Below are 12,762 nucleotides of genomic sequence, written 5' to 3' on the forward strand. Positions count from 1 at the left end.
TAATTTAATTAATTTTTAGATTTGAATCGAATTTGATAATCTTAATGACAACACACAAAAGCCTCGTTGTTCATATTACTATTTAAAAAATTATTTATTTAAAAATGTTAATTTTAGTAACTAATAATTAAATTTTAATCTAATGATATTAAAATCATCTTTATAATTACAAAATCTTAAAATTCAGTCTCAATTAAATTAAAAATATTAAATTCAATTTAAAGTTCAAATTAAATATATTTTAATTACACAAATTCTAACACCCTCTTTAGAATGAAGTTATGAAAATTTTTTAAGATTTTTAAACAATTAATTTATTTGGTTTTTAAAAGGTTTTTGAAAGTTTTTTAAAACATTAAAAAAAACATACATTTTTAACTCAGAGCTGAGATTTTTTTTTTCTCTTCAAATCTCTAAATACTTTCAAAATTTTCATTTATTTTCAAACAACAAAAAATTATAAAGATTAAAAAAAAAACTCTAAAAAATGCTTACTTTCAAAATTTTATTTAACTCTAACTCCATAGTGTTAAACAATTAGATATTTTTTCAAAATTATTTTTTGCTATAATTGAAATAATATTTTGTTAAAAAAGTATTTCTTTAACTTTTAATCCGAAGTTTAAATGAAGTCTTAATATATAGGCAAAAATGTTGTCTATTACGTGTGAAATTCATATTTAATCTTTTCATATTTTAATTTACATTAATAAAATTTGGACAAAAAAAAATCTCACAAATTATTCTTTGAGCCTACATTAGCCTAATTATGAAGTTGTAAAATTAATTTTAAGATGGTTAAATTAAACACAGCCTTGAAGTATTGCGGTATATTTATTTGTTTGTTTAATTATTTTTGCGTATATTTAATCTTAATTATATTATTTTATTTTTATTCCACCACACATTGTGGGGGTTCAAGACAAGTTCGAAGTTGGTAGAAATGCGCCTATACATGTTATTGTCACGATATGTCACATCCTCCAAAAAAAACAAATGAAGCAGGTCGGATAGTCGGGTGCCGCTTTAGATTTATAGGAATTGAAATTAAAATTAACATTTTTTAATTTAATTTTAATTACATTTAATAATTAATTTTTTTAAAAAAATTATCTTTAGATATAAATTTACATCAAATTAAATCAATTAATTTCAATTTAATTCAAAGTTAATTATAATAAAATGATTTTAATCAATTTTAATTTAATTGAATTGATTTTATTTTATTTTATTATCAATTGTAGCCAAGTAATTTAGACTTCATTTTTTTTTTGAATAATGTAGAAAAACTAAAATTAAGTTGTTTGCAAAGCAATGCAATGAAATTAACAGTCTTGACTATAGTTTATTGGCTGAAGTTGGCATGATGGCACATAATTTTTAATCATTTAGTAAAATATTATCAATGATTAATGTTATTTAATATCAGGCATATGCTGTTAGCCTAGATGAATAGTTAACTCTTGTTGAGGAAGTTTTAAATTCATAAACTTTGAATGTTAAGGCTCAAAAAGCTTCCCTGAAAAAAAAAAAAAAACTAAAAAATAGACTTGATAATTAGTCAAGTTCAATTGACAAAAACAAAAGTTATAATTTATTAGCTCATATCAACAAATTTTATGTCGATTTTCAATTTATGATTAATCAACTTAATAAAGATTATTAAAAATATAATAATAATATAAAAATATTTTTTATTAGTAAAATATCAACATAGTATTTTCAGCTCAATTTTTTATTAAAATTTAATTAATGAAATTTAATAAAAAAAAATTCAATAGTTGGACAAAATGTATCATGATCCTCCTCCTCAGCATATGGTAGCTATGCCCCCTGAATCTGAAGACAACTCTTCAGACGATTCATCTGAAGATGACAGTGAGGATGGAAGAATGGATATCACGACATTGCTTATGACTGATCCTTAACCAACTGCATCTCAAACAGGTCCTTCTCCAACTACAAATTCCACCAGTAGCACTACAACTACAGATTTTACCAGTGGCACTACAGGCCCTTCTACTGGGCCTCCTCAAGCCCATGAACCATATGTGGAAATGCCAGAAGACGATCCAATCCTGGACTTTAATAATAATTTTTATAATATAAAATGAAATTGAAGCGCAGTGCGAAACAACTCTATAAATTAAAAGATGATGCTGGAATTAAGTCAATAAAGTTTTATAATTAAAATAGAATTATTAAGATAAAAAATTTGTAATTATTGTTTACATCTTATGTATTTTATTTGAAATTCATTAATTTTTTTAAGTGAAATTCATTTTATTTATTTTTTAATTTACATAAATAAAGTTTAGACATGAAAATAAAAAATAAAATTTAAACAGAAAATAATTCTTACAAATTAGTCATTAAGCCCACATCAAACATCTTTAACCAGGTCACGAAATTGGAATTTTCTAAAATTGTAAAATTAATTTTAAAATGGAAAGTTTGAATTCCGTAAAATCTATCATAATATATATATATATATATATATATATATATATATATATATATATATATATATATATATAAATAGAAAAAGCCTGTTCTTACAAACGCTCAATAAAATCTTAATTAGAGTTCTTGGCAAAACCTGCAAAAACCATATTTTCATAAATACAAACAGGAAGGTATGAGATATTATTCATATAAATTCAGCTCTGTTAAAAAGAGTGCTTAAGGATTCAAATCCCCATTCTCTCAAAAACTATTATTTATTTAGTCTTTAGATAATTAAATACGTAAACAATCAACTTGCGCATCCCACAAATCGCACACAAATATAAAGGCAACATTAATCGTGCATACATATTGATATGAGAAAAGAAATTCAAGATTAAAAACAAGATTGGGGGGGACATTGTTCATGGAATTTCTGAGACTAAAAGATGATTTCTTCAGTTTGTTGACGAATAATGCTAGGTTGGAATATTGTGTAAGAAACCATCTCAACCAGAAGAGGCAACTGCAGAAATAAAAACAATGTAGCAGGTGCAGAAGCTAGTACAGCAATTGGAGCTGCAAACCACCTCACTCGATGAAATACAACTATGTAAAGGGCTGAACTGAAGGCCGCCAACATAGATGCAATTGAAAAAAATAAGGTGATAAGACCGATGCACAGCCTCCTTGGCAAGGCCTTGAGAAATTCATTTTCTGCATATCTTGATGAGAGTATCCCCAGAAACATCAACAGTGAGGTAGTTGCAGAAAACAGGGCTAAGGCATTTGATGCTGTAAAGATCATGAAAGAGGTCTCATTTAAGAATATAGGAATCCCATGATCTTCACTATTGCCGCCCGGTACGGTAAAAGTTGCTGCGAATGCTACTGTAACAACGAGCACAGCTACAAGCGAGTATGATGAAGCTGTATCTCTCATCCACTTCTCACCTCGCTCAACTAGATTCTTATGCTCTTCTGTAAACACCATTCTCGGAGTTCTTCCTTTACCATCTTTCATTTCCCTGAATGATGGTTGGACAACCTTTTCTATTTCCTGTACGCAAAATATATATCATCAGAAAACCTAGCCCTCTCTTACAATTCATTTAGAATGCAATTGGGAAATCAAGATTTAGATTTTATAATATCTCATAAGTTTTATTTATGCTCTTTTTTTTTTAATTCACTAAAAATATAGATTTTGCAATAAAAAGATAAGTATAAATGAGAGCATGCTAATCAATATATATAAACCTATTATTATCATTATTGATGAGCGGAGAAAAGAACTATATACGAGAATGAAGGAGGAGAAGATGAGTTCCAAGATACACCCACGCCAGCAGGCACAATCCAATACCCTCAAGCCTAAAAGCCAGCCGGCACAATCCAACACACTCAAGCCAATATAGCTCTACATTTTTCTTTCCATTGTAAAAGGTGAAGCATCCAAGCAACTGATTTAATACCCAACTCTTTTATGATTAATTCATGTTGCAAACATCTTTCAATTCTACAATCACAAATTTCCAGTTAAAGTGTTAAACCAATCCTGCAAAGAATTCAGAAAAATAAGATTTTCCTTAACTCAGTAATACCAAGTCATTTCCAACAATCGTAAAGCCTATGAGTTAAAGTTCCACTTAAATCCATTGAATCAAAAAATAGAATGAAAGGATGACTAAACAGTTGAATTTGGAAGGAAATAAAAAAAATATGCATATAACCTTAAACCATAGCATCTCCGTATGCATTTGCAGAGCAACGCCAGGAATCTCATCTAATGGTCCCAACTTCGCAGCTAGATGCAACAAGTTTTCCATGTGGGTTTCTGTTGATGTGTTAACAAGATGCATAGTATGCGAACTCAGCCTATTAAAGAGACGGAAAATAAATTTTTGGCGGTGAATTATCGCTAAATGGAAAACGTTCCTTCCTTCGTTATCAACAAACCAAACTGATTCAGGGTAGGCATTAACAATCTCAAAAACCAGTTCATAAATCCCCAATCTAGCAGAAATGAGTAGTGGTTTCCTCAGTAGCTCGCGGATTTCTAAGCGTCCTCCTTTTAAAGCTTTCCCAATCAAGAATTCGAGTAGCTCTTGTGCTTGAATGTGCTTCAACTTTGTATTATATATGTTGTGTAGAAAGCCTAATTTCTTTGATTCTTTTTGGTATTCTGAAATATCAACTGCACTTTTTAAATCTCCACCTCGAGGGACACCAGCTAACTGTACCGAAGCAACTGCAATGATAGACGAACTCTCGTTATTACTGAGATTGCATAGCACTGCTGCCACATGAATAAATTAAGCAAAATGGGCAAAATTGTGAAACAAACATCGATATAGTAAGCGTTCACAAAAACCAAGATTGCTTCCACTTGGAAATGCTTGACGCTTTTGTGCCAACGTCTCTAAGGCAGTTGTCCCTTCATCATCTTTTTCAGTAGCTAAATTGGGACGCCACAGTAGTAGATCAAGAGCCTTATCTGTACATGGAAATAGAAGGTTTGAGATCACTGGAAAAGGAAAAAACGCCACCCTGTAAATATTTGGAAGAAAATTAAGGGAGTTGCGAGAGATAATCAGTGATTCAGGATTAATTGGGACTAAAATTAATAAGCCTATCTTTGCTAAATTAACATTTAAAGATAATACCGACCATAGAAATCAATAGTTATTAAAAGATTGACAAGTCTGACGAAATTTTTGTTTGTGAATCGACTTTGATCTGTCACTGACAGAAGATAGGAAACTGCTTCCCTGTGGCCATATTGGGCAGCATAATGAAGTGGGGTAAGGCCATAGAAGTTTCCTTTATTCAGCAGTGATGGATTCTTTGTCACCAAGATCCTTATTGCTTGAATATTTCCAGCAATAGCAGCATAATGAAGAGATGTTTCACCATTAATATTTTGCGCTTCCAAGGACTCTGAAGTCATGAACTGTACAAGCATACGTATGAACCTTAGGGATGAGCGATCTTTGCTAATTGCAACTTGAAGAGCAATCTCTCCAAAGCCTGAAATCATTGCGGTAAATGCATCATTATCTTCATTAAAGATGTTCTTTGCAGCTTCCCAATCACCTCTCAGTGCTGCTTTATACAGTGGCAAGTAATGTCTTTCTTTCCCTGTCAAGAACTAACGCATTTTAACAGGGATTTCAAAGTAATTATGTTTTGGATTACACAAAACTTACTCTGCTCTTCAATCTCTTGGGCTTGCCCATTTGAATCATTGACACTGGAAACTGGGGATTGGCTATGATCCATTGGTGTCTGGTTTTGTAGTTTTCAGCAGTTTTTTGTATCTACAAACATGTATATATATATATATATCTACAAACATGATCCATTGCTAATTCCATTTTTTACTTGTATTATGATATTTAAGTTCTCTATTTAAGTATCCAAATTGTATTATGACGTCACTAGTCTCTATTTCATTTAAAACATTTATTAGGTAGATAAAAAAATTATATATTGTTATTGCAACTTAGATACGTCATTATTCGTACGTCATTCTTCACACCTATTATGAATTAAAAAATTCCCTTAGTTTTCGCCTAATAACTAGTTAATGAAATTTTACCAATAATTATAGTTAGATAAAACAATACAATTTTAGAATATTATTTCTCAAATTATTAATGCGGTAATAGATCTCAAAAATATATATCCAAATTTAAAAATTTTGATCATTTTATTTCCCATTGACTCTACATTTTAGTTTTTTTTTGTAATATAAATTTAAAGATTTTTCTTACTGTTTTTTTTTATATTTTAAATTATAATAAAATTTATTTCTTAAAAAAATTTTTAATTTTAAACACATTTTGGTCCTTAAATTATTATATTATAAAATAATTAAATATCTCAAAACATTTTATTTTTTAGTAATAATAATATAAGGACTTATTCTCTGTCCCATTATAATAAATGAAAATTTTTTTATATCATTTTATTTATTAAAATTAAGAAAGTATTAATTTTTTTTAATTTTACCTTCATCTATTATTATTTTTAATGCATTTTCTCTTTTTAACACTTTTTTATATTTTAATAATAGTATAAGAATATTTTAATTAATTATTATTATTTTATAAAAATGACACTATTTAATTAATTATTTATCATTTTTTAAAAAATTAAAAAATTATTGAAATAGGATAAAGAAATAATTTATTTTATAACTTTGTAAAAATCTGAATATATTTAAAGATTATTCTTAATTTTTTTTTTTTTCTTAATAAACGGAAGTGGGATGGGTTGCGTAGACACATTGTGTTGTTTTTAATATGATTGCACATGACGCTCTGTAAGTCAACCAGTGGCAGATGCGGCAGGCCCAACAATCACAACCAATAGTTGCTAATGAAATGGGTTGGTCCGGTCGAGGACGACTTGTGGCTAAGGGCTAACCAGCTGGTGAAACTGAAACGTCAACCGTAACCCTATTCCAAGATGATGTACGAGGTTTTAATTCAAAACATTAAAAATTACTCATATCTTTTATAATTAATTAAATAAATTATTTAAGAACTTATTTTATAATTAAAATGTTTTGATATGATTTATTAAATTATTTTATAATAAGATTTATTTTTTATTATTATAAATAAATATTTTTCTAGATATTTATTTAATTTTAGTTAAAAAAAATCATTGCTCTCCGTTTGAATAATAATTAGAAAGTAAAATTTTTATTATAAGAAAAAATAGTAGAAAATAATTTAAAAATCTATTTTCTATTTTTAAATGTTAGTTAAATATATATAAAAAAAATTAGATATAATTTTAATTGTAGAAAAAACTAATTTTTTTTAGTGTTTAAGTTCTTTATTTAAAAAACAGACGTATTAGTAAATAACTGAAGAGTTTAGAGCTTTCCTAATCAAGAATCTGAGTAGCTCTAATGTTTGATTGTGCTTCAATAGAAATCCAAATTTCAATAAAGCAAACCAGTAGAAACATATCAAGAATTAATGTATGCCATCATTTATTAGAAAAATTATTAATTTAATATTGATAAGTGATAGTTGATAATTATTAATTATTTAATAAAAATAATTCTTATAGGTTGGTGTATGTTTTCTTTTTCATATATATATATATATATATATATATATATATATATATATATAATGAAAATAAACGAGTCATCGAAATTGAAAAAATTATGAAATTGTAAAAACTAATTTTAAGATGGTTCTCAGTCTTAAATTATCATAATATAGATAAATGTTTAAATCCCATTATATGTTTGTTTAATTACACTTGCGTATATTTGATCTTAACTATCTTATTTTGTTTTTATTTTACCACACTGCGAGAGTCAAGACAAGAACTGGGTACGTAGAAATACATATACGCATGTGATTATAATTTAATAAATAATATAAAATATTTTTAGAAAAAAAATATTTTTTTTAAAAAATAATTTCTATAAAAAATATATTTTATATGAATTATTTTACACAACAAATAGAGTAGCTTTTGTTTTGTTAGTGTTTCCCTATAAAATTAATTTTACTTAATTTATACGTGTCAAAAATATATATGATCTTTTCTCACGTGTAAACTAAATTGTGAATCTACCAACGACCCCTAAAATCCTAATGTGAAATAAATGTGCGCCGATTTGACTTATGAATAGAATAATTGACAGGAAAAAATGACATAATATTTTCTTAGGTTTTTTTAACTCTATTAGGATGTGCTTCATTAAGATATATACTCGTTCAACTTTTGTGAAAATGGAAGAGAATTTTATCATTTAAGAAAACTTGAAAGGAGCCTTGTGCATTAAAATGTAAAAGTGTGTTTGAAAAATAAATTGATTATTGTGAAAAATATAAATGTCGCATTGGAAAAGTAAATTGAACGCTTGACTGAAAATTAAATATTTGCATTGAAAAAATAAATTGATCGCTTTACAGGAAAATCAAATTTGTGCATCAAAAATGTAAATTGATTATTTTACAGAAAGGTAAATTGATCATTTAAAAAAATAAATCTATGCATTAAAAATGTAAATTGATTGTTTTGAAAAAATAAAATCATTGCTGAAAAAATAAATTGTGCATTAAAAATTAAATGAATAGATTGCTTGAAAAAAAAAAAAAAGACATGAAAACTGTAATTTGTATTGAAAATTGAAAATATCACTTATAGAAATTAAAATATATACAGAAGAAATGTAAATTAATTGATTAAATTGACAATAAAAATTGATTGGCTAAAAAAATAAAAAACTGCTTAAAAATATAAATATTACTAAACTAGAGAAAATTTGAGATAAGACAATATATCTATTAGGTATTAATTGATTGAATATGTATTCCTTTGCTTCTACTCGCTTCGTGGCCAAGTTGGATAGTTACCACATTTTTCACCATGATATATATAAAAATGTTAGTTTTTATATAAAAAATGTATATATAAAAAAGGATATATTATAAAATTAAATATTATTAAGGAATTTTAATATCTACAATTTTATTAATAGAATAATAATTGTTTTTTTGTTTTTTAGATTTAGTTTTCATACCTTTTATAATATAAATAAAATACTCATTAGTTAATGTATGAAAATTTCAATGAGAAATATTACTAAAATTACAAAAATACCATTATATATATAAAATCTTATTAATCAATTAAGAATTTCTCTACCTTTAATAAAGGAATGATTCAGACATCTCTAATTTAATTTAAAATTATTTATTTTTATAAAAAAAATTACCTCTTACTTTATAATTTATTAATTATTAATGATTCATTATTATCTCTATTAAATAAAAAAATATAACTTCAATTTATTTTATTATATTTTATTAATTTCTTTTTGCAGCCGGGTCCCATTGCCAACTAGATTTGGGCACTTGCTGGGTCATTGTATTCACATTTGATGGTCATTTTTTAAACCTTGAGTCATTTTTTAATTGATTTCATTAATAAATTAAAAAATGGCTTTCCTCAGAAGTCATTTTTTATTCAGAGTCATTTTTTATTTATTTGATTTATTTAAAACGGATGGCTATTTCGCACGAGTGGATTGACATTTGATGTGCAAATAATAAATTATTTTATGTAATTTTCCACTTTCCATTTAAAATTTTTATTTTTATAAGATGGAAATTTTTATCATAACGAATTTATTGGCCATGAATATTTCTATATTAACCAAAAAATTTGCTTTATATTGTTTAAATGAGTTTTTTTTTTTTTTAAATAAGAGCTTGATATTTAAGATTAAAGAAACTGAGAGTCAAAAAATAAAATATCAAGCGCTGCAGGAGGAACATCCTCCATCCGAATAATAAACGTGATCTTCCTTCCTTAGGGAAGGCCCCGTTTGTTTGCCTTTACTAATCTTGTAATTTTCAACAACTGTAGGTTTCCGATTAAGGCATGTAGACTCGTCCACCAATTTCACCTGTTACGGGTAAGGCCAACTTCAGCAGCGCAGGATTCAATTATTTATAGAAAAAGGTTAAAGTGGTAAAGGAAGATATTTCGAATTATCAGTTAGAGTTGTTGACAAGCAACGACATTATTCTCTGTTCAATCTATGCAGGAATAATTAATGTCCTTTAAGTAAAATTTGAAAAAAAAAAAAAATCATCACCTATTGGAGCAAGCAAATAGGACCGAGCAGAATTCGATTCAAATCGAAAAATCAAATTGAATCGAATCAATTCGATTTAATTGATTTGATTTTAAAATTTAATCGGTTCGATTCGATTTTACATTATAAAAATTTCGATTATTTTAGTTCGGTTCGGTTTTGAAGAGAAAAAAATCGATTAAACCGAACCGAATAGTAATTTATATATTCAAATCAAATCAAATCAAACTGAATCAATTTTTGAATATAAATCAAATCAAAACCATTAATCAAGGATTTTTTTCTCTTAATTAACGCAAATGCAAATTGAGAGGAAGGGGGGTGGATTGCCTAGAACTCATTTTATATAATTGCACATAAGGTTATGCAAAGTCTGTTGCTGAAGGTTGCAATTCTTGATTATAATACAGCATGCAAGAGAGTGAGCCCAGTGGCAGATGGGGCAGGCCCAACAATCTATGTCACGCTACGAAATGGGTCGAGTACTCATCGCCAATCAGTTCGTTAAACTGAAGTACCAAGCCTAGTAGATAGAAAGAGCTCCAACAAGCCTAACCTAATTTTCTTTGAAAAGGCATATAAACTATTTTTATATTAGAATAAGAAGGTGTTTGATTCACTTGTTGGGTGCACTTGATAGTTGATAGATATCTAAATAAGTGAACTAGAATATTTGATAAGTTTTAAAAAATAAAGCTGATGGGTAGCTGATATGGTACCCATCAGCTACAGTTTATATTAGGCTCTATTTTTAGAGCTGTTTTTCATCAACTGATAACTGATTTAATTTTATTTTTTATTTTGATCATGTTATTTTTTTTATTTAATTCAAAAATTAATATAATTAATACTTTTATATTTTTCATTGATAATTTTAACATTTTAATTAACACGTTTCAACTTTGTTAAAATATTTTTTATTGACAACATAAAATATAAAATATTTATTCATATCTAAAAACTTAAAATTAATTATAAATTTTTTCTTTATTAACAATAATAATTACTTTATTATTTTATTTATATTTTTAAAATTATTTAATTATTTTTTTTAAAAATTAATTATTTACTTATTTTAATAATAAAATAAAATAATATAATGTAATATAATATAATAGATTAATAATTATATTTTTATTTTAATAATATAATAAATGATATAATATATTAATTTGATAATTGTATAATATAATATAATAAATTTATAATTTTATATTTATTTTAATAATAAAATAAATTATATAATATATATTTTATTAGTCATTTCACATATCAATAGCAACAGCTAAACATAATTTTACCAAACATTTAACATAAATCAGCTATCATCAGCTACCAGCTACCAGCTACCAGCTAACAGTAACAACTATCAGCTAACAGTTATCGGTTGTATTTAACAGTTAAACCAAACAGACCCTAAATTATTATTTAATTTTTATATTTTAATAAAATTAATTATTTAATTTTTATATTTTAAAAAATATATTATTTTATTCTATATTTTATTTCAATTAAATTATTTAGTAATTTTATTAATTTTTTTGTTAATCAATACAATCAAATTACTATTTAATCTATCTATTTTAGTGATCAGTGAAAAAACATATTAATTAATTTTTATAACTTAGTTTCGTTAATTATTTAATTCTATAATTATTTTTTATACCTCAACTACTATAATCATTTCCTTTTATTTTCTATTACCCTTTATTATTTTTCTCTTTCCATGTTTCTTTTCCTTACAACCACATCCTTCTCTCCCTCATTTCTATTTATTTTCATCTTTTAATAAAAATATATAAATTATCTGCATAAAAAATTTAATCAATTTTTTTTAAATTTTTAAATAATTAAAAAAAATTGTTTTCCAAATTATTTGAACAATTAAAATTACAATTATGTTTTATTAAAATTTATAATATGATATTTCGTAGCTAATATTTTAAAAAATATAGGTAGCATATTATTTTTAAGTTTTATTAAAAATTATAATATGACATTTTATAAAAAAAAATTATAATATGATATATTTATCTTCTATTAATTGAGTATGTAAATCGAATTGTGATTTTCCGATTTTAAAAACCAAGTTAAGATAAAAAGAATAGCTTAAGCTTTTCATTCTCTGTGGATTTATGAGCAGAATCACCTTCAAAAATTGCTGCTGAGCACAAACAGATTTATCTGAGGTATGCCATCCAAATCATCTGTGGCATTTGTCAATTTCTCAATCCAGGACATTACTTATTAATCAGGTCATTGAAATTGGGAAGTATGAAGTCGTAAAATTTAAATTTGGGATGCTTAAATTACTAAAAAGTATGAAAGTAAACAAATAATGTGCCATATAAAATAGAAAGAGGAATGAAAATTTGCAGTTGTATTATATATGTCAACGCGCAATTAATTAGAACTTAAACTGAGTTCTTGGTAAAAACTTGAAAAATCAAATTTTAATAAATACAAACATGAAGAAGGTATCACATAGGAATGTAGCTAATGTTTATTAGCTAGTCTTCATATAGAAGATAATACAGCCACAAATACATATCATACAAATAAATAAACAACGTTACAAACCCCACACAAATGCAAAGGGAACATTAATGTTGCATAAATATTGATAAGACACACAAAAGAAATTCAAGATGAAAACTAGCTTAGTAGGGACAATCATT

General features: G+C 25.9%; 1 protein-coding gene across 1 annotated transcript; it reads right to left on the reverse strand.

The window, feature by feature from the left end:
• Positions 1 to 2,887: 2,887 nt before the first annotated feature.
• LOC131169290 (ankyrin repeat-containing protein ITN1-like) lies at positions 2,888 to 5,727 on the reverse strand. The gene is made up of 5 exons (XM_058128472.1): positions 5,655 to 5,727; positions 5,116 to 5,586; positions 4,793 to 4,942; positions 4,179 to 4,696; positions 2,888 to 3,505 (listed from the first exon to the last, which is right to left on the reverse strand). Exons 1-5 carry the CDS (start codon positions 5,725 to 5,727, stop codon positions 2,888 to 2,890), a joined length of 1,830 nt encoding a protein of 609 aa, XP_057984455.1.
• Between the last annotated feature and the right edge of the window lie 7,035 nt (positions 5,728 to 12,762).

The sequence above is a fragment of the Hevea brasiliensis genome, chromosome 1 (genome assembly GCF_030052815.1).
Source record: "Hevea brasiliensis isolate MT/VB/25A 57/8 chromosome 1, ASM3005281v1, whole genome shotgun sequence".
Lineage (NCBI taxonomy): Eukaryota > Viridiplantae > Streptophyta > Magnoliopsida > Malpighiales > Euphorbiaceae > Hevea > Hevea brasiliensis.

Bases quoted from the DNA above. Each gene is read 5' to 3' on its own strand.
- LOC131169290 (XM_058128472.1), bottom strand. From the start codon at position 5,727: ATGGATCATAGCCAATCCCCAGTTTCCAGTGTCAATGATTCAAATGGG. The intron at 4,697-4,792 runs GTTTGTTTCACA...CTATCATTGCAG, and splicing joins TGAACGCTTACTATATCGAT to TTGCTTCGGTACAGTTAGCT. The intron at 3,506-4,178 runs GTTATATGCATA...TTTTGCGTACAG, and splicing joins CGGAGATGCTATGGTTTAAG to GAAATAGAAAAGGTTGTCCA.